The sequence below is a fragment of the Felis catus genome, chromosome E3, assembly GCF_018350175.1.
Source record: "Felis catus isolate Fca126 chromosome E3, F.catus_Fca126_mat1.0, whole genome shotgun sequence".
NCBI lineage: Eukaryota > Metazoa > Chordata > Mammalia > Carnivora > Felidae > Felis > Felis catus.
The window spans coordinates 15,314,942-15,342,563 of NC_058383.1; the positions used below are offsets into that span (position 1 = coordinate 15,314,942).

The window sequence follows — 27,622 nt, forward strand, 5'->3', positions numbered from 1 at the left end:
CTCAAAGGGCACATGCATTTTTTATTTTAATAGATACCATAAAAGTGTCCTTCAAAGATGAGATTGGACCAATTTATATTCTCACCAGAGTTGTGTGGGAGTACTTGTTTCCTCACTGATATTTTTATCTATATTTATGGGCCATTTGCATTTCATTTTCCATTAAGCATTTGTATCTTTGTCTTATTTCTCTACTGGGTTTATTATTCTTTGGCTTAATGATTGGTAGTAGCATTTTCATCAAGTTTAAAATCGGCTGGTACTTTTTATTTATTTATTTTTTTTTTAATTTTTTTTTCAATGTTTATTTATTTTTGGGAGAGAGAGAGACAGAGCATGAACGGGGGAGGGGCAGAGAGAGAGGGAGACACAGAATCGGAAACAGGCTCCAGGCTCTGAGCCATCATCAGCACAGAGTCCGACGCGGGGTCCGAACTCCCGGACCACGAGATTGTGACCTGGCTGAAGTCGGACGCTTAACCGACTGCGCCACCCAGGCGCCCCAACGGCTGGTACTTTTTAAACTTTACTAACTGTTCACTTTATTAACTTTATTTTAAACTTTGATTTAGAAATCTTTTTTCCAAAACTATCCCCATCCCAAACACACCATCATATAACTGAGAAAAATTCAAGGAAAGAAACGAGAGGCCTGACTAGTATTTTGTAAGTTCTAAAGGCAAAAAACAAGGGCTCTTTCCCTCTTATGTTAACAGGTCACAAAGGAGTGTAATGATTCACAAAGAAAAGAATCCTAAGAGAGGGGCGCCTGGGTGGCGCAGTCGGTTAAGCGTCCGACTTCAGCCAGGTCACGATCTCGCGGTCTGTGAGTTCGAGCCCCGCGTCAGGCTCTGGGCTGATGGCTCAGAGCCTGGAGCCTGTTTCCGATTCTGTGTCTCCCTCTCTCTCTGCCCCTCCCCCGTTCATGCTTTGTCTCTCTCTGTCCCAAAAATAAATAAACGTTGAAAAAAGGATCCACAGATTATACACATGAAGTAAAGCAATAGGTTAGATTATGTGCTGCAGATGTTTGTATCAAAACTCTTATTTATTTAAAAAATTTTTTTTAACATTTTATTTTTTGAGAGACAGAGAGAGACAGAGTGCGAGCAGGAGGGGACAGAGAGAGGAAACACAGAATCCAAAGCAGGCTCTAGGCTCCAAGCTGTCAGCACAGAGCCCAATGCGGGGCTCGAACTCACAACTGCAAGATCATGACCTGAGCTAAAGTCGATGCTTAACCAATGGAGCCACCCAGGTGTCCCTCAAAACTCTTTTTAGAACCTCTCTCCTGTACTGAATTTCTCCTGCCTCTAAAGAGTTAGAGTTAAAAAAAAAAAATTAAAAAAAAAAAAAGTTATTCTGGTCTAAACAGTCAAAACAGGTAAACTCGGAATGCTTTAAAATGCACATATCCGGGGCGCCTGGGTGGCTCAGTCGGTTAAGCAGCCGACTTCGGCTCAGGTCATGATCTCACGGTCCGTGAGGGCTGTGAGTTCGAGCCCCACGTCAGGCTCTGTGCGGACAGCTCAGAGCCTGGACCCTGTTTCAGATTCTGTGTCTCCCTCTCTCTGACCCTCCCCTGTTCATGCTCTGTCTCTCTCTGTCTCAAAAATAAATAAATGTTAAAAAAAATTTTTTTAAATAAATAAATAAAATGCACATATCCAAAATATATATAAATTTAAGTCTGCGTTTTCATTGAGTAATTTTTACTTAAAATAACATATTTTAAAATTTCAGAACATGTATAATCCTCAACTTGAAATGTAGATTACACATTTCCATTCACCCTTTTTGGAGAGCTGTAAGTATGTTAGCATTTATTAAGTCTTCCTCTGCTTTCTAGGCCTTTCCGGTAACACTTTCTGTAACAATTCATCTAATCCTCACAATAACCCAGTCAGACGGGTGCCCTATAATCCTCATTTTACAGATAAAAGAATTGAAGCACGAACATGCTGCCTAAGGTCCCAAAGCTCTCCAAGGTGGAGCCAGCATTCAAAGACAGACAGTGTGGCTCTGGAGCACAAGCTCTGTCAAAAGCCGGCAGCAGGCCGCGCCAGGATCTACCCCATCGTCTTGCTGCTCTACCAATGTTGAGAATCAAGGTTGATCTTAATAGCAAAGAAGTTCACGCTAACAAAAGCATCAAACTGTCCAACTTATAACCTCTTCCACCTTGAACGTGTGCTGCAGCCCTGGACCACGTGAAGAATACTCTGCCAGGTGCAAGATGGCCAGGGTCCCCATTTGCCTACTCTCATGGCTTTTGATTACGGCTAAGGACAACTGTATGCAAGCATCTGACCCTATCCTTACCAGATTTTCTTGATCACTTTCCACTGATATTCTGTGGCTAGAGATGAGACCTTTGTTTAGAAGGTCTACCAAAGTGTTCCGTTGGATGAATACAGGATGATCTGCCAGCAGTACCCACAGATTCTCAGAAATCACTGGATGTCCCTGATTGGCCAGGAGGGCTACCCAGCTTAGTACCCCAAATTCCCTGTTCGGCATCATACAGATGCCTTGGCTAAACACTACACTTCCTAGCATTCATACAAAGCAGGGAGCCACAGCTGGTCTAAGGCAGCCCAACCTAGGAGGCCCGCAGAATCCAGGATAAATTGATATAGAAGGGTACTGACAAGTAATAGTGATATCCTGGCCTAGAGGGTCACAAAGGATTTTGTCACCCTCCGGGGTTTAGAAGTGGCTACACATGCTCTGGAAATCAAGGCTCAAGAAAGCCAAGGCTCCACAGCACAGAGGCCACCCCAGCTGGGAAGGAACGCTACTCCTGTCTGTGCAGTGCCGTGTCGGCAAAGCAGGCCCTCGGCCACAGTGGGGTAGCTGCCCAGAGGCTTTCTCAAAAGCCACTTCATCTATTTAACCAGAACACAAGGCTGATTCCAGATCAGCGGCCATCTCCCAAGTTTCTCAGTCTAAAAGTATTTCTCAGTGCTCTGAGATGAAGAAGAGGGGCAGGGAGCAAGAGCATGGGACTTTCTGTGCTGCTGAGATAAGGTTGTTTTCAACAGTGGCTGTGAGTACTTACTAAGCACCAGAGTGATGAAGATACAGACCCTCCTGGCAGGATGCCTGATGCAGGGGGTTCTTCACGGATTCCTCCTACAGGCCGCCTCACAGGTTTCTTCTTTCAAGGCTAGGTCTGAATGCCCACCTCTAGACACACAAATCTATCCAATGGGGAAGTCCCAACGTTCAGCTCTGCAGACTAAGTCACCCAGCAATGCTTCCCTGAGGCTGTGTTTAAACGGGCAACATGGTGTTGAATTATTCCGCCCCTGGAGTCCTGGAGTCCCTTTTACGCGGGTTTAGGAGCATTTCACCCAGTAGAAACAGCAAAGGGCACTTTACCATGTTCTGCTAGGTAGGGCTACCAAATATATGGTTTAAAATTCAGTTTGGAACATTCTGTAATTCTCCCCTTAGAAAAGGATGAAGAAAAAGACTTAGTCTTAGAAGCGAATAACAATAAAGAAGGGGTAAACTGCAAGACAGTAGGAATTCTTTTTTTGTTTGAGAGTAGGAATTCGGAAGGCTTGATTAGAATAATCTTTAGTCCCAGCCCCTCTCTTTCTAAAAGTGGTGGAGGAAGGAGGTTATTGGAACCAATCAATTCTCAGCCAAAAACACCTCTAAGAAAAGAGGAAAACGTGCAATTTTCTTCCACTCACTAAAATATGTTAGTTTCTAACAGTCAATCATGTTTACATTTTCATCATGATCTCACTATAATATATTGATACACAATACACGGACCTACATATGGACCTACATTTCATCAAATTACGAAGACTACTGTCAGTCTTCACAGCTCATCAGGTAGCACTCTGAATCACACATTATTATGAGGATTAAATCCAAAAATACTTCCTTCCCATGTGAAACAAGGAGCAAATTATGAGTAAGATATTATTCAGATCAGATGAAATCTTCCCTCAGTGCTAGAATATCTTGGCAATAGATCATTACAGAGCTACAGAACTGTAATGTTTTCATAAACTTTTGCTGACCCATGAAAATCTCCACCTCTTCACATCATCTAGAAATAAATACGTCTTACTGTCCCGGTTCAAAGAATAAATAAAAGAAGGGAAAATGGTAATTTTAGGCAACAGGACTAACTTCGATCTTCCGGATATAGAGAGTACTGACTGACAAAATGGAGCACTTTGGAACCAAACCCGAGTTCAAATACCAGTTTTCAGGTTCTGATATTCAGTAGCTGTATCCAGATTCTCAGAAATGGTGACCTCCACTGTGGCTACAGAGGATAAGCAAACAGGTAACAGGCCAAACAACTTCATAAGCCTCAGTTTTCTCATCTGTCAAATGAGGGTGATTTCAGTATCTCCCTCAGAAGACGTGTGCAAAGATAAAGCAATATGATGCACAAACGATTAGCAGGACTAGAACTTGGCAATCATTTAACAGATGTTAGCTGTCGGCGCTTTATTATTAAACACAGAAACTTGCAGTAATAATGCTCTCTGCAAGATCAAAGGTCTGCCTTATATTTATTTCAATTCTGAACCTAGCCTCCAGTGTCACCAGCAAGGCTGGAGTGGCGCGGGCCTGGCTCCCAGGGGCGAACACCCAGGGAGCTGCTGGTCGGCGGGGGCCGCACTCGCGAGCCTGTGCGAGTTTGCTGGGTAGACCCTGGAGGCAGCACACACTTTCCAGAAAAACACAGGTATTTGGAGACCTAAGCACGAAACACAAAGGCGTTTTTAAAAAAGTGTTTTAACATTATAAGTAAAAAGGAAATTCGGCTGGGGTGACGAAAATGTTCCAAAACGAAATGGTAGTGATGGCTGCACAGCCTCGTGAATGTACTAAAAATCACTGAATTGCACGCCCTGGAGGGGAGAATCTGATAGTATGTAAATATATACGTCAAGTAAAAAGAGAGACACGGACACAGAACATTTTCTCTCTCCATTTCACTGGTTCTGAGGAGTTTTTATCCAGTTGTTGCCAGGAGGGGTGGGGGGCAGGTACTGAGGGGAGCCGGGCAGAACCAGGAGTGGTTACCTGTATCTTCATCAACTTTAGTGTCTCTGGCCCAGCAGAAATCTGCAGCGCTCTTCTCTAGGTTCTCTGACGAACCCGATGTATCGACCCTGTGGAGGCTCACAAAGTTGGAGGAATGGTGTCTTTTTATTACCTTCTAACATTTGTTTACATAGCCCATGGTGGGGGGTAATCATTTCTGGAAACCTGAATACCAGCATACATGTGTTCTTATATTCATTCTCTTTATTTATTAAATGTGCACTACAGGCAAAGCACGATGGGAGGCGCTAAGGACACAGCAGAGAACGAGACAATGTCCCTGCCCTTGTGAGCGTATGTGCGCGTATGTTCGAACTGGGGAGGAGACCCACGATAAACACACGAGTCAGGTAGTGACCTGTGCTATGTGACAAACAGGCAGGGGAGAGGGACGAATACTACCAAGGAGGGGAGCTCCTTTACGCAGGATGGTCAGCGAATGACTCTCTGATGACAGGATATCTGAATGGAGTCTTGAAGGAAGTGAGAAAACAAACCGTGCCAACGTTAGGGAAAGACCATTACTGAAAGAAATAATCAGAAAATGTATATAAACAACCAATGGAAAAATAAGCAAGGTATGTAAAAGTGATTAAGGAAATGACCCAGAACATGAGAAGATGCTCACCTCACTAATTAGAGGAATGCAAAATAAAACCACAGAGGCCAAGTCACATCCATTAGCTTAGCAAAATTTTAAAAGCCAACACTACTACTGGCTTGTGAGGATAGAAAGTGGAAACTCATACGCTTGCCTCTGAAGTACAGCCACTCTCCTGAGTACTATGAAAAACAACAAAAACAGAAAATCCAGTTGAAGATGTGTATACCCTACAATCCAGCAACGTTCACGCCTAGGTGCAGACCCTAAAGAAACTACTACGGCACAGGTACACGAGCCTCACTTTCACTAACATTCACTGCAGAGCTGAAAACTACAGAAAAACCTAAATGCCCATCCACAGGAGAATGATTAGTACCTTGTGGGATATTTATAGGACGGATTGCTATGTAGCAGTTTCAGTGTCTCAAAAGCAAAACGTAGCAATGCGGGTACATCTCACAAATATAATATTGAACCAACAAGCAAAAACTGCAAGGAGGGGAGGACTGGGGTTATTGGTTAATGGGCATACGGTTTCAGTTTGGGAAGATAAAAATGTTCTGGAAATGGATGCTGGTGATGGTTACACAATATGACTGTATTGAATACCACTGAACTGTATTTGGAAAAATATTTAAAATGGTAAATTTTAAATGGTCAAAAAAAGGAAAAGTTGCAGAACGATATTTATAGAATGATACTATTATGTAAATAGTTTTAAAATATGGAAAACAGCTGTTTATGGAGGTGTAAATAGAGTGAAGTATAAAAATAGCATGGAAAAATAAACACAAAATACATACTGATTACCTCTGCAAGAGAGGGAAGGAAAGGAAATATAATAGAAAAGGGGTTCACAGGGACTTCAACTGAGTTTATAATCTTTTATTTCTTAAGCTAGATGGTAGTTACATTAGTATTTACCACCTCATGTACTGTACCTTTTAAGATGTCCAAAATCAATTATATACACAAGATTGGTGATAGAGGGCGTTATATTTTAAAATTTAAACACAAGCACTCTATGATATTTTTAGGTGTTTCTATCTAGACCTTATGAGGAAGGCACTGTTATCAACCCCATTTTACAGAAGAGAATACTGAATCCCACGACCAATATCACACAGCCAAGAAGTGGTAGGAAATAGGATTCAAACCTGGGTGGTCTTGTTTCAGAATCCCAAGCTCATAACTACTACACACAACAAATCGATGGGAAACAACTGAATACACATCACGACGGGAGAGGATCAATCGCATTCTGGTTATCTGGCAACTGTGTGTTGACCTGTGATTAAGAGCTGGGAATACCATGGTGGGCACAAAGACCTCACAGACACTCTGCCTTCTCTCAGGGATCTTTCAAGTTCGTAAGTGCTGGGTATGGGCAGTGTGGGATATAAACCAGGGAGGGGGAAGGAGGGAGTCAGGGAAGGCCGCCAAAGGCAAAATTAAATTGTTATATCCAGGAAATAGGCAAAATTAATCTATGCTGACAGAAGTTGATATTTTAAATAAATATTTTAAATATGGTATTATAAATAAGAAGTACCGTTGTAAAAATATGTATGGCATGATTTCATTTTGTAAGTAAAATACACATACATATACATACACACAAGAGTTAAAACTCCGGAAGCTACGCGTTATAGCGATAGTGTTTTTTCACCTTTGACTTCTGGTGGCATAGGAGTCATCTTATTTTCTTCATTACAGTAATATTTATTTTCAAATTAGCACATATGCTTAGATAAATTTTTATCCGATAAAAGGAAATACCTTTCATTTCTTCATTAATATTGTTGCTCTTGGTTCAAAAAGTTAGTATTTATTACATTAATATCTATTGTCCCCATTCAACCCATTACACAATGGCTTCTACACAAAACACTGTACTTCTTTTTGCCATAGTCATTAGAGACTAACTGATAGACCAAGTTTCTTTTTCATCATACTTAACGTTCCCCTTCTCTTTCTGGAACCTAACTGTTTCCTTGAATTGTACGTTAACATACCACACTTGCATGAAACTGCACCAACACCTTTATCAAATTCTTCCCAGACTCACTCCCCATATGCTCCTCATTTTGAAAGCTTCAAAATTTGTTTTCCCTACAGCTCCTTCTTTGGCCTTCTCTAGACCCTTCTTGGACAATTCCGTCCACCTGTTTGCCTTCGACAAACTGCTACAGAGATGAATTTCACACCTACATGTTCCTACTGTGACGTTCCTGAGTCCCCAAGATTGAAGCAATTATCTGCCTGACCCAATCACCCACTGCCTCAACATGAACCCAACATGCAACACGTTCATCTTTCCCTAGAATGAGCTTAGGCAGAAGTCACATCTGGAGAAAAATGTACTTATGACAGAACTTCCTGGCACTGGAGGGAACCAGTCAGTTTGTAGACACTGGCTTTGGATGACACCGCTGGAGAGATCCAAGCACGGCAGTCTTGGTCTGATTTCAAACGTGGCTAAAACCAGGACGTGGTTTTTAGTCAAGCAGAGGAGGGTATGGTGGCATTAAACCCAGGCTGGACAGGGGGTGCCTGGGTGGTTCAGTCAGTTGAGGTCATGATCTCGCGGTTTGTGAGTTCGAGCCCCGGGTCGGGATCTGTGCTGACAGCTCAGAGCCTGGAGCCTGCTTCGGATTCTGTGTCTCCCTCTCTCTCTGCTCCTCCCCCACTCATGCTCTGTCTCTCTCTGTCTCAGAAATAAACATTAAAAAAAAAAAAAAATTAAGGGGCGCCTGGGTGGCTCAGTCGGTTAAGTGTCCGACTTCAGCTCAGGTCATGATCTCGCAGTCTGTGGGTTCGAGCCCCACGTCAGGCTCTGTGCTGACAGCTCAGAACCTGGAGCCTGTTTCAGATTCTGTGTCTCCCTCTTTCTCTGACTCTCCCCTGTTCATGCGCTCTCTCTCTCTCTCTGTGTGTCTCAAAAATAAATACATGTTAAAAAAAAAATTAAAACAAAAAAAATTAAAACAAAAAAAACCCAAAAAAGCCCAGGCTGGACAGAATCCACAGCCTGGGAGGCCCGTCCCATGGAGCAGGCTCATGGGTAACAGATGAAGGTAAAGGGCAAGATAAAGCCTAAAAAAAGATGACAATAAAAAAACATATGCAGGGGCGCCTGGGTGGCGCAGTCGGTTAAGCGTCCGACTTCAGCCAGGTCACGATCTCGCGGTCCGGGAGTTCGAGCCCCGCATCAGGCTCTGGGCTGATGGCTCAGAGCCTGGAGCCTGTTTCCGTATCTGTGTCTCCCTCTCTCTCTGCCCCTCCCCCGTTCATGCTGTGTCTCTCTCTGTCCCAAAAATAAATAAATGTTGAAAAAAAAATTTAAAAAAAAAAAAAAAAAAAACATATGCAGACCACAGCCAGATGGACAAAGACTGAAGAGCAGACTTTGGCATCAATGCTGGGAGGCGGAAATAAAGAAAATGGGTCAATAAGCAGCAGGACTAGTCAGAACGATGGAGGGGAGACTTGTTCATCCCAAAAAGGAGGTAAGGGAGAAGATATGCTCTTTCATTTCATCTAAGATACTCTAGATTGTAAGACACACAATAATGAAAATAGCAATGCTACCGACTAGGACATGCCATCTCTGGCTGCACGTGACTTCAGAAATGGTTTTAAATGACAACGTGTGTATGTTGCAACTCACGAGCAGCACAGGCATCAAGGCTCCCTCTCGAGTGTGATAAAGACAGGAATTTGACTTTACTGCCAGACACGCACAATTGAAGAAGTGTGCCAGAACATGACACACTCTCACTAGACCCCCCTACTGGCCAAGAAGCAGGAAACCGAGTGAGTAGGGAACAACCCAGTGTTCTCTCCTATGTGTCTCCCTTTCCACTAAGACAGAACACGTCTGGCCATCGAACATGTGGGCGGTTTTCCCCCACAAGCAATTCTCTGTGACACCAACTGGGTGTTCTACAACTTAACTCATTTCTGACACTGCAGCACACTTTAGACAATGTCAAGTCTAGGTTACCACGTGTGCTTCTGACCTTCCTCCCTCAGGTTCGATTAATTGGCTAGAGCAGATTAGAGACCTCGGGGAAACACTTACTTACATCTACCAGTTTATGAAAGGATACAGATGAACAACCAGATGAGGAGGTACACAGGGTGAGGTCTGGGAGGCTCCCGAGCCCAGGAGCTTCTGTCCCCATGGAGTTGGGGCGTGTTACCCTCTGGTGTGACTGTGTTCACCAACCTTGAAGCTTCCCAAACTCCCTACTGGGATTTATGGAGGCTTCCTCATGTAGGTATGATCAATTATTTACTCCATTTCTAGGCCCTCTCCCCTCTCTAGAGAAATGGGGAAGCACAGTGGGGTGGGGGGCGGGGAACCCACAGAAAATTCCAGCCTTCTGATTAGCTTCATCTTTTTGGTGACGAGATCAATCTACGAGCCACTTAGGAGTCCCCCCAGAGTCACCTCATTAGAACAAGAGATGATCTTCGTGGTCTTATCACTTAGGAATTTACAAGGGTTTTAGGAGCCCTATGTGAAGTATGGGGTCAAAAGTGAAACACTAAAACAAGATGGCCTTACCACTTAGAACACTACCAGGGTTCTAGGAGCTCTGTGCCAGAAACCGGGTGCAGAAACCAATATATGTATTTTCTGTGATCTCACGCTGAGGTGAAAAACTAAGCTGTCTTTAACACGAAGGTCATACAGAAAAATTAATAGCATGAAAAAATGCTATGACCTCATGTTAACAACAAAAAGCAACATATAAAATTGAGTTACCTATGTAAAAACGCAGCCCCCCCCCCCCCCCCGCCCGTCACCAAAGGATTAAACAGAAGTACTTTCAATGTTAGCAGTCGGTGTCTCAAGGTCCTGGATTTATAAGTAACCTCTTTCCTTGCTTCTTTATACTTCTCTTTACGTCCCCTGAGTTTCCGTAATGAACACATAATGTTTTTATAATCAGAGATAAGGAAGTCAAATATTAAATGTTTGTTTTTTAAGCTGCAAATTGTGGGCCACATGGATACACTGGTTTACCTCTTATTAGATACAAATCTACCTCATTAATGTACAATAAGCCCTTCTTAACAATGAAACTATATTAACTCTAATAACATCAGGGCAGAGCATGCTCACATTTGCGGAAAACAGTGCTAATGTTCACTCTTGAGATCTAAGAATGTGTAATGCAGACAACTATTTTTGTCTTTCTTTTCAAATATAACGTTTCAAGGATATCAATACCACTGCTTATCCTGCTGGATCTTCAGCCTGGCATGACAATGTGCAGCAGAAACACATCTGGTCACACAGCTGATAAAAGTCTCCTGCCAAAGGCAGTCAGTGTTGTCATTTACAAGATGGATTTTTCTTTAAAAAAAAAAAAAACTGTGTGACAAGTAGCTGTCGTGGACGGAAATTGAAGCTAACACATTTTTTGCTGTGTTACCTTGATGGAATTGCTTTTTAGCCCCATATACCCAAGTACCAATAGATCTCTCTCCTCATATTTGAAGCAGAACAATTTGACAAAGGATAAAGATCCAGAAATGAAAATACTATACTAGCCATGAGTAAAAAAACAAAAAAACAAAAAACAAAAAAACCCCAAATACCCTACCTCTTTCTGCTTTGGGTTACACTAGCTCATAAACAGGCTGAAAATCTTGGGACAAATCAAATTTTTCTGTTTATAAAGTTCAAGAAATTCTTTCAATTCTAATGCCTTTCCTTGCTAAGCCTAAAACAAATAACAAAAAGTACTAACGTACTAAAAGCCTCAACAGGCAATAAAGATAATAATATAATGCATAGATGTTCTAATTAAAGTATCTAAAGTCACTTTCATTTAAAATGTTTTATTTAAAAACTCAAATGATGCCAGATTACAGTAATAACATGTTGGAGCCTAGCTAATAAGTATAGTTACAACATAAGTGTTATTTTTGAGTATTAAACAGCAGTAAAGCAGAACTTTGATAGTATCTACTGTACCAGTAATATTAGATATTCAGAAGGAAGTAACATAGCTAGATCTAGTTAATTTAAGAGCAGTTCCCTGTCACAGATCTTTCTTAAATGGCAACATGAACAATACAATAAGAAACATGCACTTTAATTGCTACAAAATGCTTAGAAAGCACTTGCCCTAATCTGCCAGGATAGTCTAACAGCCCAAGGAAAATCTTCCAACCAGAGTTACATGGACACAATTTATGACGTTACATGTAAGAAGCTCACAGGTTAGAAAATACTGCACAACTTTAAATTATTTCATTACTCTCAATGAGTCAACCCAGAGTACTTACAACTGAATAGGATATCTAAGGGCTTATAACTCCAAGCAAGAATACATTTTGTGGAAAATTTTGGCCAAAAGAAAAAAGAAGCTATTAAGCCATTCTACTAATGCCTGCTTCTCATCGTCCACATCTGACTCAGAATACAGCCTAGGTAACAATCTCAGATGGGTCCGATAATGCCGGCTCCTGCTGTCTGGCTTCTATCTAAGTGCATTCTGACTTGTACGCCATGTATCTCCTGTCTCGGCAATGAGTGAAGGGAATAGAGCTGAGGGTGAAGTCCAGGACGAAGAGACTTTAGGAGCCCAAGAAGCACCTGGCTTGCCAGCTTTCTAAATAATCCAAGACCGGTCAGATGAGAAACCAAATGCCTATTTTGCATTACCTAAATACTGTCAGTGCTAATTGCGCAAAAAGGCACTGATTTAACTTCTCAAGCATAAAATGGGGGAAGGGGGAGTTTTAATCATCTGAACGGCCCAGAAAATGTATGTATACATCTTACCACAACAGAGCTCTGTTGAGTTTCCACCCATTTATTCTTTCAAGAAACACTTTTCAAGTACCATAAGATGTACTGTGCAGACTTTGTGTGGAATTAAGACATGAGTGAGGAATTCAGTTGAGAAGAGAGACGATGAGATAAAACAGCAGAAATAATGTGTGTTTATAGATATAAAACTTAAGGGAGACAGGGGCAGCTGTTTGCAACTGGAAAAGGCTTCAAAATTGAGGTAATAATGAAGTTGAGCATGGAAGGTCACACACAAGTCAAAGAAATGGAAAGAAAGGACAATCTCGGCTCTGGGGAGGTAACCAAAGACTTGGAAAATGTAGTGGGCGCATCTGCAGAGACACCAACATAAGCAGGGAAGGATGGCCTTCCTGGGGCCAGACAGGGTGGGTCAGGAACGGCAAAGTGAGTAAGGGCTGGGCAAAGGAGAGAGAGGGAGGTTTTCTGGGACAGTGAGTCCCAGATGGGGCCGGCACATCAAAAGCCACTTGCGATGTTTAAAATGCAGATTCTCAAATGCCACTAGGAATAGGAAATTGTAATTTTTGAAGCTTCTGTGGTGACTCTCATTATCTGTCATGTTTGAGTAAAGTGTGAAGGACTGCAAGGCAAAAGCAAAGAGAACAGGACAAGGGAACGGCTATGAGAGAAGAGAGGCAGAACTAACAGAAAATACCAACTGCTACAATATGGGGTTAACGGAAAAGAAGAATCAGAAGGTTACTTTAGGTCGAAAAGAATAGGAAAGTAGGGGTGCCTGGGTGGCTCAGTCAGTTAAGCGTCAGACTCTTGGTTTTGGCTTAGGTCATGATCTCACGGATCAGATCATACAATCGAGCCCCACGTTGGGAGCCTGCTTGGGATTCTCTCTCTCCCCCTTTTCTTCTACCCTTCCCCTGCCCGTTCTCTCTCCTTCCCCCTCTCTCTCTGCCCTCAAACCGCTCACATGTGCTCACTCTCTCAAAATATAAAAGACTAGGAAAGTAAATATGACCTAAGAGAAGACATAAAAGAGGGCAAATGCTGGAAGAAAAAGGCATTAAATTTGGAAATTCTGAGGCTGAGTCCCTTATAGGTAGGAAATTTGGTCTTAGAAATGCAAGAAAATTAATCTCGTATTTAAACATATACTATTTGCTGCTATCTCTTCTAGGGTAGCTATGAACTGCTACTTTACTATGTTTTATTAATTAACTTTGGGAGCATGTATCTCTCTCCCTAAATACATGAAGGACAAATTATACATAAAAGGCAGAGTGCTACAAACTTAAGAGGAACTCAATAAATATTTATTGAATAATCAAAGTGGGTGGAAGTCTAAAACAAGGTTGAAGGTTTTTTTTTTAAAAACCACCTCTCTCCACTTCTTCTTTCCCACCCCCCCTCTCTTTTAAAGATGTCATAATTCTTACCTTTGCTGCCAAGGCTTTTAAGCTGTTGAGGAATCTCTGCCAGAAATCCTTGAAGAGTGGGCGGTCAATTTTCTTCAGGCTATCTTTGGTGCTAGCATCCACACTGACATACAGCTGTGTGACTGGTTTGAGGTTCCTTCATAATTTGAAAAACAAAACAAAAAACAATAGGGAAAAAATTATGCCCATGTCAGGCTTGTCATGCTGTAAAATTTACAATCAATAATAGATGGGGTAATTCAACATGTCACGGGGTCTAGCAATGATTTGAATGATGTGGTACAATAGGCTGTCAGTTGATTATTTCTAAAATGGACTGGACACTATCCTTAATAACCTGAAAACATTCAATTACTTAAAACTGGCCCCTCTTCAAACAGTATATAGTGGAAAATAAACAAAACGAGCTCTAGCTTCAGGTCAGGTACCATCAGCCCAGGGCAATTAGAAGGGGCTCTCAGACTTAAGTTTCCCCGTGAACTCTGCCGTTCAAGAATTATACAGCTGAAATGTCACCGCCACATGGGGTCCCTGCTGACAGGCCACCTCCCATCGTCACTTCCCTGATGGAAGTTTCCTAAGGAACAAGAAACAACCCCAAAAAGCTCAAGCCTTCCTAGAAAGGCACAAAGCCACACCAGTAGCTCACCTATGCCTCCAAGAGCCAGAGTGAGTTTAAAGTCCAGCCTTGCATGGGCAAAGCTCCCTAGCCAGGGAGCCTTAAGCAATGCAGAGCTACAACAACAACCAAGCCCTTACAAAGGAGCACAACCCCCAAGAAAACCATACGTTGCAGATTCTTTTTCTTCGCCTTCTTGATCAGTTTCCATGAATACCACTCATTCTCCACTTCTCTCAAATTCACGGACTCATTTCATTAAGTCATTCTGATCTACTATCCTATTTGCCAGTTATGCATCGAGCCCAGATTGTGCTCTTTCCAAAACCTCTCTCCTCTCCCTTCAAGTGGGCCTCATAATTCATTCCCTTCAATAAACTTGCAACAAGAAAGAAACTTCCCTTTAATAATCCTTTGACCAAATTTTCCCACTATTAACTTTCTATAACTATTCCAGGATTTGTATTTACCCCTGGAATGTTATTTACACGTTTTTGTTTCAAAGTCTATGCACTTTCAAAAACTGAAATATAATTCACATGCCATGAAATTCACCAGCAAAGGGGTTTATATGCTTTTTGTATCTATCAGTATCGGTCTTATCTGTCGTTGAGTGTAAGACCTTCAAGGGCAGGAACCATAGCTTTCTTTGTACCCAGCCTTACAGGCAGATACTTAAAGCTACTTTTTACTTGATATTGTTGACTTCAGCTAACAAAGCTTCTGAGGGCATGCAGGCCACACAAACGCTTACCACCATCTGGCTTAGTGACATATGGAAAAATCACAGGGGTCTGAACCCGAAGTTATTAAAAGTAGAGAAGGTCTGACCAAAGTTAAGAAAGAAGTGATTACATATTGGCAGACTCATTGCTTTAATCCCTCTCCAATGCTGGTTACAAAGGGAATCCTTAAAAGTTCAATACTGTGTCACTACTGAGCAAAGGACATCAATTACTGAAAATGAAAAACAGGAGCATACTTCTGTCTCATCATTCCTTTTCCTGGGAGCCTCTTTAATAACAGACAGGGCATGCTACCTTAAATGGACTCATGTTTTACAAAAAATAAAAATAAAAGAGGCTGTCTTAATGGATACTGTTGGCTATCATTATCTGATACTTGCAGGACTTTGTCATAAAGCTGCCTAATGCAAAAATGGGAACTGACCTGACCTTTTCACTATGCCTCCAAAACTACTTAAGATTATGAACAGTAAATTCCAAAGGCCCTAGTTATTTTACAAACCTCCATCAGTTGCAAAATGGGAAGCCCTGAACACTGACAGTACCAATAAGAAATTTTAGTCAATACTAAATATCTGAGATGCTACAATCAAGGAAGTTTATTGCTTGCTCTTACCAAGGAGCAGGCGAAGAATGGAAAAGAGGAAAAACTCCTAGGAATTACAGAACTTATTCCTAAGGGACTCAAAATATTAAAAGTACTGGGAGAAATTTTCTGAGCCTCAGGGATCTTATATGTGCCTGGTACTGGCCTCTATTCCCCAGGGCAAGCAATGTGGTTCTCAGCATGGTCATCTACCTATCTCCATTCTATACAATGATAGCTATCATTTTAGTTCCCCCAAAAGCAAGAGAATGTTATAACTTTAAAATCATGATAATAATTTGTGTTTGAGAATCTAACATTGCTGCTGAAAACAATTAAAAAGGACCATATAATAAAAGGGAAATACAACTGAAAGCCTAAACCCCACTGAAAATGCCCAATGCGCCTTCATATGATTATTGTGGTGATCCTTCATCCTGCTCATTTTTAAAAAAAATTTTTAATGTTTATTTATTTATGAGAGGCAGAGAGAAACAGAGTGTGAGTGGGAAAGGGGCAGAGAGAGAGGGAGGCACAGAATCTGAAGGAGGCTCCAGACTCCTAGGTGCAAGGTGTCAGCACAGAGCCTGACGCGGGGCTCGAGTTCACTAACCATGAGACCATGACCTGGGCCGAATTCAGATGCTTCATTGATTGAGCTACCCAGGCGCTCCTCATCCTGCTCATTTTATATCTCTAAGTTAAGAATGATCAAATATATAGGGGTGCCTGGGTAGCTCAGTCGTTTAAGTGTCCAGCTCTTGATCTCAGCTCAGGTCATGGTTTCATGGTTTGTGAGATCAAGCCCTGCATCAGGCTCGAAGCTGACAGAACAGAGCCTGCTTGGGATTCTCTCTCTCTCCCTCTCTCTTTGCCGCTCCCCCACTCGTGCAAGCGCGCACTCTCTCTCTCAAAATAACTAAATAAATAAACATGTTTAAAAATGATCATATATAGAAATGCACTGACAACTGAACGTAAAAATGCTTCCTTTTTTCCTTTCTGTATGGAAAGGCCTCAGGCCTCCTAATCTGTACAGAAAGGAAAAAAGGAAGAGAGATTTATGTTTGCAAGAAATCAAGTGGCTTAGAGAAGAAGTTTGATGCTCCTATTAGACAAAAATAAACAAACAAACAAACAAATAAATAACCAACCAAAACAGCCCAAAGATCCAATACTATTAAAACCAGAATCTCTAAGATAATCTGGGGCTGTTAGGCCTGGTCAAATAATTTAGGAGTTAAAGAGCAGGAGGATAAAGAGGAAGGAGAAAAGTACCATCTACTGAGTATTCATCATGTGCTGGGTGCACTGTGCTAAGTGCCTTACCCTTCTCATCCAGTTCATTGAACACTCATGGTAAACTAACAAGGTGGTTGCCAGTTTTGCCCATTTTAAAGTTGATGAAACTGTGACTCGAAGGGTTAAGTAGCTAAGTAGCTTGTTCAAGAATCCACAAGTGTCAACGATGAGATTCGAGCCTAGAGATTCGGAGCGTGTTCACCTAGCCCTGCACCACAATGTCTCCATCAGAACGGCCTTTCACAGGCAGCGCTGGCCAGGCCTCTTGTCACAGAAAGCCAAGAGCAGTATTTCAAGTCCCACAGCAGAATGTCTCCAACTGTGGTCAGGACAACATGCATCAGAAGGACCTGCAAACTCAGGTTCTTGGGCCTCTCCTGAAACAGAATCACTCTCCAGGAATGGAGCCTTAGAAAGCGTATTGTTATATTCGTCTAAGAACTTCTCAAAGGTGATCAAAGAAATTGAAGACCCAAATAAATGGGAATAATAAGTAATATTAATTAATTATACAATTAATAATGGTTATATAGAAATATGTAATTAACAATTAATTAAAAATAGAACTGTATGTGTGGCAATCCCACTTCTGGGTATTTATCCAAAGGAAATGAAATCAGTATCTTGCAAAGATACCTGCACCCCATGTTTACTGCAGCATTACTCAGAATAGCCAAGACATGGAAACAACATTTCTATCAACAGATGAATGGATAAAGAAAATGTGGACACATGGATAAAGAAAAAATATAGACAGACACAGGCCATATTATTCAGGCCATGAGAAAAAAGGAAATGCTGTCATTTACAACACGGATGAACCTGGGGGACACTATGCTAAGTGAGATAGCCAAACACAGAAAGGCAAATACTGCGTGAACTCACTTATGTGTGGAATCTAAAAAAGACCGTTTCCATTAGTTGTTTTCTTCTCTGTGTATGGGCCATACTCTCATTTGTCTATTTCGTGACTTTTTTAAATAAACATTTAACATTTTAAATAATATTATGTGGCAAGTCTGTACATCGGATACCTCCCAAACCAAGCACTGTCGCTCTGTTTGTTTATTGCTGCTTTTGTTGTTACTGAACTACTTTGGTAAATTCTGTATTCTTTCTTGTGTTTAGCCTGTTGGGTTAGCTTAGTGGGCTGCTAATGACTGGCCAGAGATAACTTAAATGCCTTCAACTGGTAAGGCTCCCAGACTTTGCTACGGGTTGTGCGTGTGTGTGTTGGGGCATGCCTTCAATGCCCAGGCAGGCAGTTGACAGCTCTGCCTTAGTCTTCACTGTCTGCTTGTTCAAGACGTCAACACTGGGGAAGAGGTGAGAACACAGAGCCTTGTCAAATCTTCCCTGGCAAGCCCACAGCCCTGCCCACGTGTGTGCGCTTCCAGCTTCCCAGGAACATACGGGGCTTTTCAAAGTTCCCTATGAACATCTCACTGCCCAGCTTTCCCCTTTAAGTTCTTTGGTCAGCTTCTCGTTTGCCCCGACCATTACTGCTGCTTCAGGCAGCTGTGAAGTTGAACAGCTGCCGATGACTATTGATGAGAAACACCCCAGAGAAAGGCTTTTTCACCAGACAAAATATGAGTCACTTCAAATAAAGACAACCCCTGTGCGTGAGGGGTTCCAGGGAACTGCCACACAACCCACAGGATGACAATTCTCTGGAAATGGGACTTTGAAGGAGTTCCAACTCTGTTTTGCCTCCTCCCCTGGCTGCCAGGCTGCTGGTTTTTACTAGGACTATAAGCTATTAGCTTTTATGGCTACTGCAGAGCTGGGAAGTTAGAATGGAATAGAACATATTAAGACATCAGGAAACTCAGGACATAAAATAGGACATATCGACATATCACAAAGCTTACTGTTCTTATTGAGATTCAGACATTTTTCTAGAATAAATGCTCCTCAGATTGTTGTAGACCTTTGGTTAAGACTCTGACAATTTTTTGCCAGTGTTCTCACTGTTTTTATAGAGAAGCAGGTTTTGAAGGTCTGTACTGTTATTCCTGCTGACATTCATCACGTACATTTTGTTTTTATTTCTACCATTATTCATCACAACATTTTCTATGTCCACTGTGATTTCTTCTTTAACCCATACGTGAATGAGAAGTGCATTGCTTGCATTACAAACATACTGGAATACTCTAGTAATCTTTCTGTATTCATTTATAGTTTAATTCCAGTATGTTCAGATACCATGCTCTGTATGATTTCAATACTTTGTTGAAACTTGCTATAATGCCCAGCATATGGCCATTTGGTAATTGTTCTGCAAAGCAAGTTGCAGAACTTGCTCTTGAAAAGAAATTATATTCCAAAGTTTTCTTGTGCCAATGCTCTCTTTCTGTAATACAGGCTAAATGTGTTGATTTAGTCGTTTGAACCTTCACTGCTGCTATTGATTTTAATTCGCTTGTTTTATCAGTTTGAGAGAAATGTGTGAAAAACCTACCATTTTTCCTTATAGTTCTTTCAATTTTGAGATTACGTTATTGAGTGTTTGCAAGTTTTAAGTTGTTAAAAACTGTTTTATATTCCTGGTGGGTTTAATATTTTATTAAGAAATGTCCATCTTATCTCAAGTAACGGTTCTTGTCTTAAAGTATACTTTGACCGATTATTATTTAGCCTACCTTTCCAAAAGTGAAACTTCTAAGTGCTTCCATGCATTATCTCATATACTCACAATGCCACATTAATACCAAATCAGCTCACAGGTTAGGAAACTAGGCCCCCGAACAGTCATCTTCCCAGTGTCACTAAGACAGCAAGAGCTCCAGTTAAGAGTCAAAGCTTCTTTTAGACCAGAGCCCAGCTCTTACCACCTCACTGTACTTCTTCTCTCTTTCTCTCTTTTTTTTTTTAGCTTATCTAGACATGCATATTTCTGAAAAGTGTTCTATCAATGCACAGACACAAAAGAAGACTGTATTTTAAATTTAACATGTTTGCTACAAACAAAATGGGCTGGGAGGAGGGAAAAAAGCTTCTACTGAAAGGATCAGGTGGTATTTATAATTCTTATTTCATTATAAGTGGTTTCCTGTAACCACTTAGAGCTAACAAATACAAGAAAACTTTGTTAAAACTCATACATTTCTTTAAATATTCAATAAGCATCTAATATATGAAGAGCAATACAATAAAGGTTCTCTAACATATGTATGGTGAATGTCTTAGCAAAAACTAAGGAAAACAGGGACGCCTGGGTGGCTCAGTTAGTTGAGTGTCTGACTTGATTTTGGCTCAGGTCATGGTCCCGGGATCATGTAATCAAGCCCTGCAGTGATCCTGCAACCACATGGTTAGCATGGAGCCTGCTCAAGATTCTCTCTCTCCTTTTGCCCTTCCGCGGCTTGCTGCCTCTCTCTCTCAAAAACAAACAAACAAAAAAACCAACCAAAGGAAAAAAACACAGCAAACAAAGTACCAGAAATACCACTGGAAGAAGCAACACAGAATGAAGTTCACACCTGGTTTTAGAAGAAGGTGCTCAAAGGTAAATGGACATTAGCACAAATTTGGTGGTGGTGAGGAGGTCTGAGAAGCAAAGTGTTAACTGTGCCAGAGTTAAATATGGAACATAGTTCTATAGTCTTATGATCAGTAGCTAACACACAGAAAGCTTTGCATCAACAATATTTTACCAAAAAAGAAAAAAAATAATAAGATTTTAAATGTAAATTTAAAAACAACATAAAACAAACAGATAAGAAAATAATGATAAAATAAAAGTAAAGCAGGGGGACTCAAGACGAAGCTAAGAATGTGCCGGTCTACAAAGTCTACAAAGTCTACAAAGGGCCTCTCACCCCAACACATTTATAAAGACGGGGGGGAGGGGGGGACACAGTCATAAGTTTCAAATGAACACAAAAGAAGAACAAACCAGTTAGTTTCTGCGAGTCCTCAGAGAGAAGAGACTGTTCGGTGTTTAGAACATCACTCTCAACAACTTCATCACCTTACAGCACGATGACCTTCAGAGGTCTGCCTTTAACAAGGTGTCTTTCTGTAGGTCATTGGCATCACAGCGCAGAGCAACTTACAAGAAGGAATGACATGGTGTGCTCTGGTAGACGAATGGTGTGACGGACCTTTCTGATTGCAGGGTTGAATGCAAGCACAGACTGTACAGAATTAGAATAAGGGTCCTAAATTCCCGTGTCTGTAGGGGCGGAAGATAGTGTGAATCAAGCAAGCCACTTTTAAAGGAAAAAGTTCTTTGGACACCAAAACACAGACTGCATGTGAAACACAGAGTCTACCCTTTGTTGTTCCACATTTGCTAGAAATGGTGACAAATTTCTCTGCTATAAGAGAATGCATGGTGCAACCCCTCTGACAAGTGGCAGGTGATACTTAGCCTCATGGTGGAGGAGATGACAAAATGGACAACAGTCACGCAGGCTGAAAACCACAGGCTTCATCATAAAGATAAACATTACACGGTGCGATGCTGTATAATAAGATATATATATTTGATCTTTGTCCCTGGATCCTGGCATGCAGCTCCTAGAATCCTGGGAATTTCCTGAGTTACAGAGGTGAGGGAAGCATCTTTCACTATCCGTAATAGACCTCTAAAACCACAAAGAATTACTTTACTAATGAGGTGACTCCTGATGGGTCCCTAGACAGCTTCAGGATAGGGACTGGTTGCCAGAAGAACCAACCACGTGATTAAAGGTTGGAACTTGCAGCCCCACCCCACCCCCAGCCTCTAGGGAGGGGAGACAGGCCAGAGGTTGAGCTAATCACCAACTGGCCATGATTGAATCAATCATGCCTATGCGATGGAACCTCCGTAAAACCCCCAAAATGATGGGGTTCAGAAAGCTTCCAGGTTGGTGAACACACGGAGGTCCTGGGAGGGTAGTGTTCCGGGAGATGGTGTGGAAGTGTAGCGACCCTTCCCCCAGGCCTTGTCCCATGCACCTCTTCCATTTGGCTATTCCTGAGTCGTATCCTTTATAATAAGCCAATAATCATAAGTAAACGGTTTTCCCTGATTTCTGTGAGCCGTTCTAGCAAATTACTGAACCGGAAGAGCGAGTCACGGGAAGCCCCAATCTATAGCTGGCTGGTCAGAAGTACGGGTACAATCTGGGACTGCGGCTGGTGTCTGAAGTGGGGCAGTCTTGTGAGACTGAGTCTTGAACCTGTGTGGTCTGCATTAACTCCAGATGGTGTCATAACTGAATTGTAGGACACCCAGTTGGGTGTCCGCAAAGAACTGGAGAATTGCTTGATGTGGAAAAAATCCACACAGCTGGTGTCAGAAGTGCAGCAAGTAATAAAACCAGGTAAGAGTGAAGTGTTATAGTGTGGTAAAAACGGCACTTTTTACTCGGCCTTTGACAATTTTTGCCACACTGTCTTTCCCAAAAGTCAGAAATTCAGATTTTATACAAAATCTCTGGATGTTAAATGTTGGCTCAGAAAACAAACAAACAAAAAAGCTTTTGAACATGGTGCAGGACAAATAAAACCTACTTCTGGTAAACTGCCAACCTGAAACCTCTGGTCTTAATGACACTCCAACCATCCCACATAACTATATATTCTTTTTCAACTGAGCGTCTAAGAAATACCGGGTCCCGGTGGCTCAACTTTATCCTCCTTGACAACTACAGCCCGTTGTGCCATGGAGCGGACTGCAGACACGGACATAGTCCTCCTCTCCCTACATCCACGTCCCCTTGCCCTGCAGCTGTGAGTGCCCTCTCGCTGCCTCTAAGCTCAGCTGTGACTTGCTCTGGCCAATGGAAGTGAGCAAGTGTGACACAGTAGGGGCTGAAAAGATGCTTGTGCACTGAAGCCTGCCCTCTCCTGCTGCTCTTTGAGGCCCTGCCACCACGTGATGAAGTTGAGACTAACTTACTGGAAAATAAGCTACATGAGTAGAAGCCCCAGTTGTCCCAGCCATGGCCATCACGAACCGGCCAGCCCAGCAGATCTGCCAACTGACACGTGAACAGCACTGAGGCCAGCAAAGCCAGATGAGATCAAAAGCCCTCCCAGCTGACCCAGAATTATGAGCTAAATAAATTGACTGTCAGTTTGAGGGACTCAGTTTTAAGATGAGTGATTGTAAGAAAAGATAACTGATAAGAGACTATGATATATCGGTTATATGCCTATTAAAAATACCACTATATGGGGCGCCTGGGTGGCTTGGTCGGTTAAGCGTCCGACTTCGGCTCAGGTCATGATTTCACGGCCCTTGAGTTCGAGCCCCGCGTCGGGCTCTGTGCTGACCGCTCAGAGCCTGCAGCCTGTTTCAGATTCTGTGTCTCCCTCTCTCTCTGCCCCTCCCCTGTACATGCTCTGTCTCTCTCTGTCTCAAAAATAAATAAACGTTGACAAAAAAAATTTAAAAATACCACTATAAAACCACTTGTTTTGGTGAAATGAAGAGGGCTTTTCCTCAAGAGAAAGGGTTTTTATGGTCCAATCACTACCGGTCCTATTATTAATACTATGTGTCTTACATATTTTCGTCACTTTTATTAGCCCCTGTGTTGACAAAATCATAAAGCTGCACAGAGCCTAATAGCTTTCTTATTTGCTTAAGGGGTTCGCTTCTATCCTCCATAATCCTTGAGGACTATTCACTGCAAAAACTCCCCTCAGTGGAAGAACTGTCAGCAAAGAGCCACATACTTTGGAGTTGGAGGGGAAACTGAAATTCTCTTAAGGAGAAGTTGAGTATCCTGGAAAGGCAAGTAGCCTGAAAGTAACACTTGCATGTGGGTCAAGGGAAGGCCAACTGACAAAGCCGAGAATCTCCTTAGAAGGTCTCAGAGTATGGGCGATACTACAGTAATCTAGAAAAAATATTGTTTTAATTAAAAAAAAAAAAAAACAACTTAATAAACCCCCCAGTCACTCAGACAGCTTCATCACTTCCTAGTGCATGCTCAATGCTAAAATGGTCGCAAGATGTCCACTTGAAAGCTCAACTAAAGGAGCTGAACTTTTTTTTTTTTTAATGTTTATTTTTGGAGGGGAGAGTGACAGAAACAGAGAGTGAGTGGGGAGGGGCAGAAAGAGGGAAACACAGAATCCAAAGAGGGCTCCGGGCTCTGAGCCGTCACAGAGCCCAATACCAGGCTGGAACTCACAAACCGTCAGAATATGACCTCAGCCAAAGTCAGACACTTAACCGACTGAGCCACCCAGGTACCCCTGAAGGAGCTGAACTTCTATACAGAATTAGCACTATAAACATTAGGGAGGACTTCCAAAATTCAAGACCTCTATGCTCTGTTCATAAATCTACTGCCTTGTTTTTCTGAAAGACACTAAGACACCAGAGAAACTGGTATTTGGATTCCTCCAAATATCATCTGTACTTGGAGAAGCATTTCTCTTTCCATTTTCTCTTGGGCCACAGGGGTAAAAGTGAGAGAGCACTTGGCTCAATTCAAAGAGGCCTCAAGTCAGGAAAGTATTAGTTTAAAAGTAGGAGCATCTCAGGACTATTGTTTCACTACTCTACAGTCCAGAGTATTTGAAACTTGTCGTTTTACAACACATTGTACTATTTGGTATGTCAAATCTCAGTGTTCTTCTTTTAAATTGTTTCTGAACTATTCACATCTTTCTTTGGAGAAATGAGGGGTAGGGAAGCCACCTTATATTTGGGACCCCTAACATATTACTCCCACACCAGTAGCATTGCTCTGTTTTAGAGAAAGTACACCTAAACATTAAGCTCATTAATCCGTCTCTATTAGGCTATCAATTATCAGAAATTCTTCTCGATTCACGCATTAATAATCAGTGTATCTCAGCTTTGGGTTTTTTCCTCTGTCTAGGTAGATATTTCAATAAATAACCAAATATGCCAACTCTTTGAAGTCCAAACCTAAAATGGCTGCTTCCCATACATTCTCTCCTTTGCCCAGGTAAGGACATAACTCAAGAAAGGACACACTCCCTTGAACCATGGCACCCTTAATATAGGAGCTTAAAGAATGCTTTAGAAATCCAACACAGGAACTTCCCTTTTCCAAGAACTCTTTTTTCTTGAGTATTCTGCATGGGGTGTACCCGTCCAGTTATTAAACTCTTGTGTTCAGGGGCACCTGGGTGGCTCAGTCAGTTAAGCGTCCGACTTCGGCTCAGGTCATGCTCTCACAGTTCGTGAGTTCGAGCCCTGCATCAGGCTCTGTGCTGACAGCTCAGAGCCTGGAGCCTGCTTTGGATTCTGTGTCTCCCTCTCTCTGCCCCTTTCCTGCTCACACTCTTGTCTCTCAAAAATAAATAAACATTAAAAAAAAAAAAAAAAAAAAAAAAAACCCTCTTGTGTTCAACATCAGAGAAATTTGCTAATTTCCCATTCCCCCACCCCTGCCACTTCACCTCTTCCTCTCTGCCTCCCTCCCAATTTACCAGTGCCTATTCTAGAGGACTGGGTAATCAATGCCTTTGTACCCATTTGTTCACTGATGGCAGTCAAGACCGTACCAGTGTCGTGTCGTATCATGATCCTCCTGCTGACAAGAGGAGGCTCACCAGCCAGAGTGGGGAAGAGAGACCCAGTAACACTTCCTGAGCGTTCACTATGTGTCAGGCATTTTGCTGGACACTTTTGAGTACACAGCTTATTTACTTCTCTGTAATTCTCCTCGGTCCATATTGGCATTCACAAAGAATACTGTGCATGAAAAAACAATGAATTATCTTCCTTGGTGATTATTTTGCAGGGAATCACCTACATCCTACTTCTGGCAGATTTAATTCTTTTTACACATGTATAACATGCCTTAAATTAGGGACAGACTCCCTTTTTGTATATGCTGTGTGTGTGTGTGTGTGTGTGTGTGTGTGTGTGTGTGTGTGTATCGTTAACACCTCTCTATCCCAACTTCTCCCTCATGAGCCCTCTGAAAACCCAAGGGTTTTAAACCTAACAAAAGTTGTTTAAAAAAGAATGGTAACTCCATGCAAAATTGATACACTGACATTTTAAAAATATTTCCCTTTTAACTCTACCTTTTTATACAACTTCAAAAAGTAACATTTTAGCTATTGTTGTAACAACTTTGTTGCTTTTCATATTACTGCCCGGTGGCCAATAATTTTGACCAACTCTCTGATTTCCTATGGTGTTAAATTTTAAACTTTGTGCATGCCTGTGTGTATGATCATTCTTTTTACAAACAATAGTGTCTTTTTTATTTACTAAATTAGACATGTGATCCTGTGTAAGTTTAAGGTATACAGCATGTTACATTTATATATTGTAATAAGATTGCCAATATACTATTTATTATATTACATAATTATAGTAATTATTACGTATATTCATTATACTATGCATTAGGTCTCTATGGCTTATTTACTACTTGTTACAAGTCTGTACCCTTAAACACCACAATCTTACACCCCACCTTGTTCCCTAGTCACCACCATTTTACTTTATTGTTTTTTTAACAGATTTAACTTTTTTAGATTCTACATATAAGTACTTGTCTTTGTCTGACTTGCATAGCATAATGTGCTTGAAATCCATCCAACTTGCTGCAAATGGCAACATATCCTGCTTTCTCATGGATGAGTAGATTTCATTGTGTATTGTACCACACTTTTTTTCATCCATTCATCTGTTTATGGGCATTTGGGTTGTCTCCATATCTCGGCTATTGTGAATAATGCTACAATAAACATGGGAGTACATATCTCATCAAAATCCTGTTTTCATTTTCTTTGGGTATATATCCAGAAGTGGAATTGCTGGATCATATGGCAGACCTATTTTTAATTTTTTGACAAACCTCCGTATTCTTTTCTTGGTGGTTGGACGAATTTACTTTCCCACCAATAATGTATAAATTCCCTTTTTACCACATCCTCACCAGCATCTGTTGTCCCTCGTTTTCTTCATGGTAGCCATTTTAACAAGTATTAGGTGGGATCTCATTGTGGTTTTGATTTGCATCTCCCTGATTAGTGATGTTGAGCATCTTTTCATGCACCTGTTGGCCATTTTGATGTCCTCTTTGCAAAACTGCCTATTTAGTTCTTCTGCCCATTTTCTAATCAGATTGTTTTTGTTACTAAGTTGACTGACTTCTTTATCTTGGAATGTTCTGTGTATGGCTGTTAAGTCCATTTCCTTTAAAGTGTGGTTCAATTCCAAGTTTCCTTCTTGACTTCCTTTCTCAATGATCTATCCATTGATGACAGTGGGGTATTTAGGTCCCATACTATTACTGAACTATCTATTTATGCCTCAAGATCTCTTGGTATTTGCTTAATCTATTTCAGTGCTTGGATATTAGGACTGTATATACTTGCAAGTGTTCTATCTTCTTGATGTAATAATGATTTATTTATCGTTATATAATGACCTTCCTGTCTCTTATTACCTTTTTGGGCTTGAAGTCTATTTTGTCTGATATCAGTACTGCACCTCCTTGGGTTTCCAT

The 27,622-nt window shown here is 41.5% G+C and overlaps 1 protein-coding gene across 4 annotated transcripts in view; it reads right to left on the reverse strand.

The window, feature by feature from the left end:
• The window catches only part of LOC101083473 (S-adenosyl-L-methionine-dependent tRNA 4-demethylwyosine synthase TYW1), a 212,081-nt gene that overhangs the window by 68,961 nt on the left and 115,498 nt on the right, over window positions 1–27,622 (reverse strand). For all 4 annotated transcript variants that reach the window (XM_023247040.2, XM_023247039.2, XM_023247038.2 and 1 more), the window contains one exon: window positions 13,916–14,051. In XM_023247040.2, the coding sequence (XP_023102808.2) occupies window positions 13,916–14,051 (136 nt within the window). The remainder of the gene's footprint in view (window positions 1–13,915; window positions 14,052–27,622) is intronic.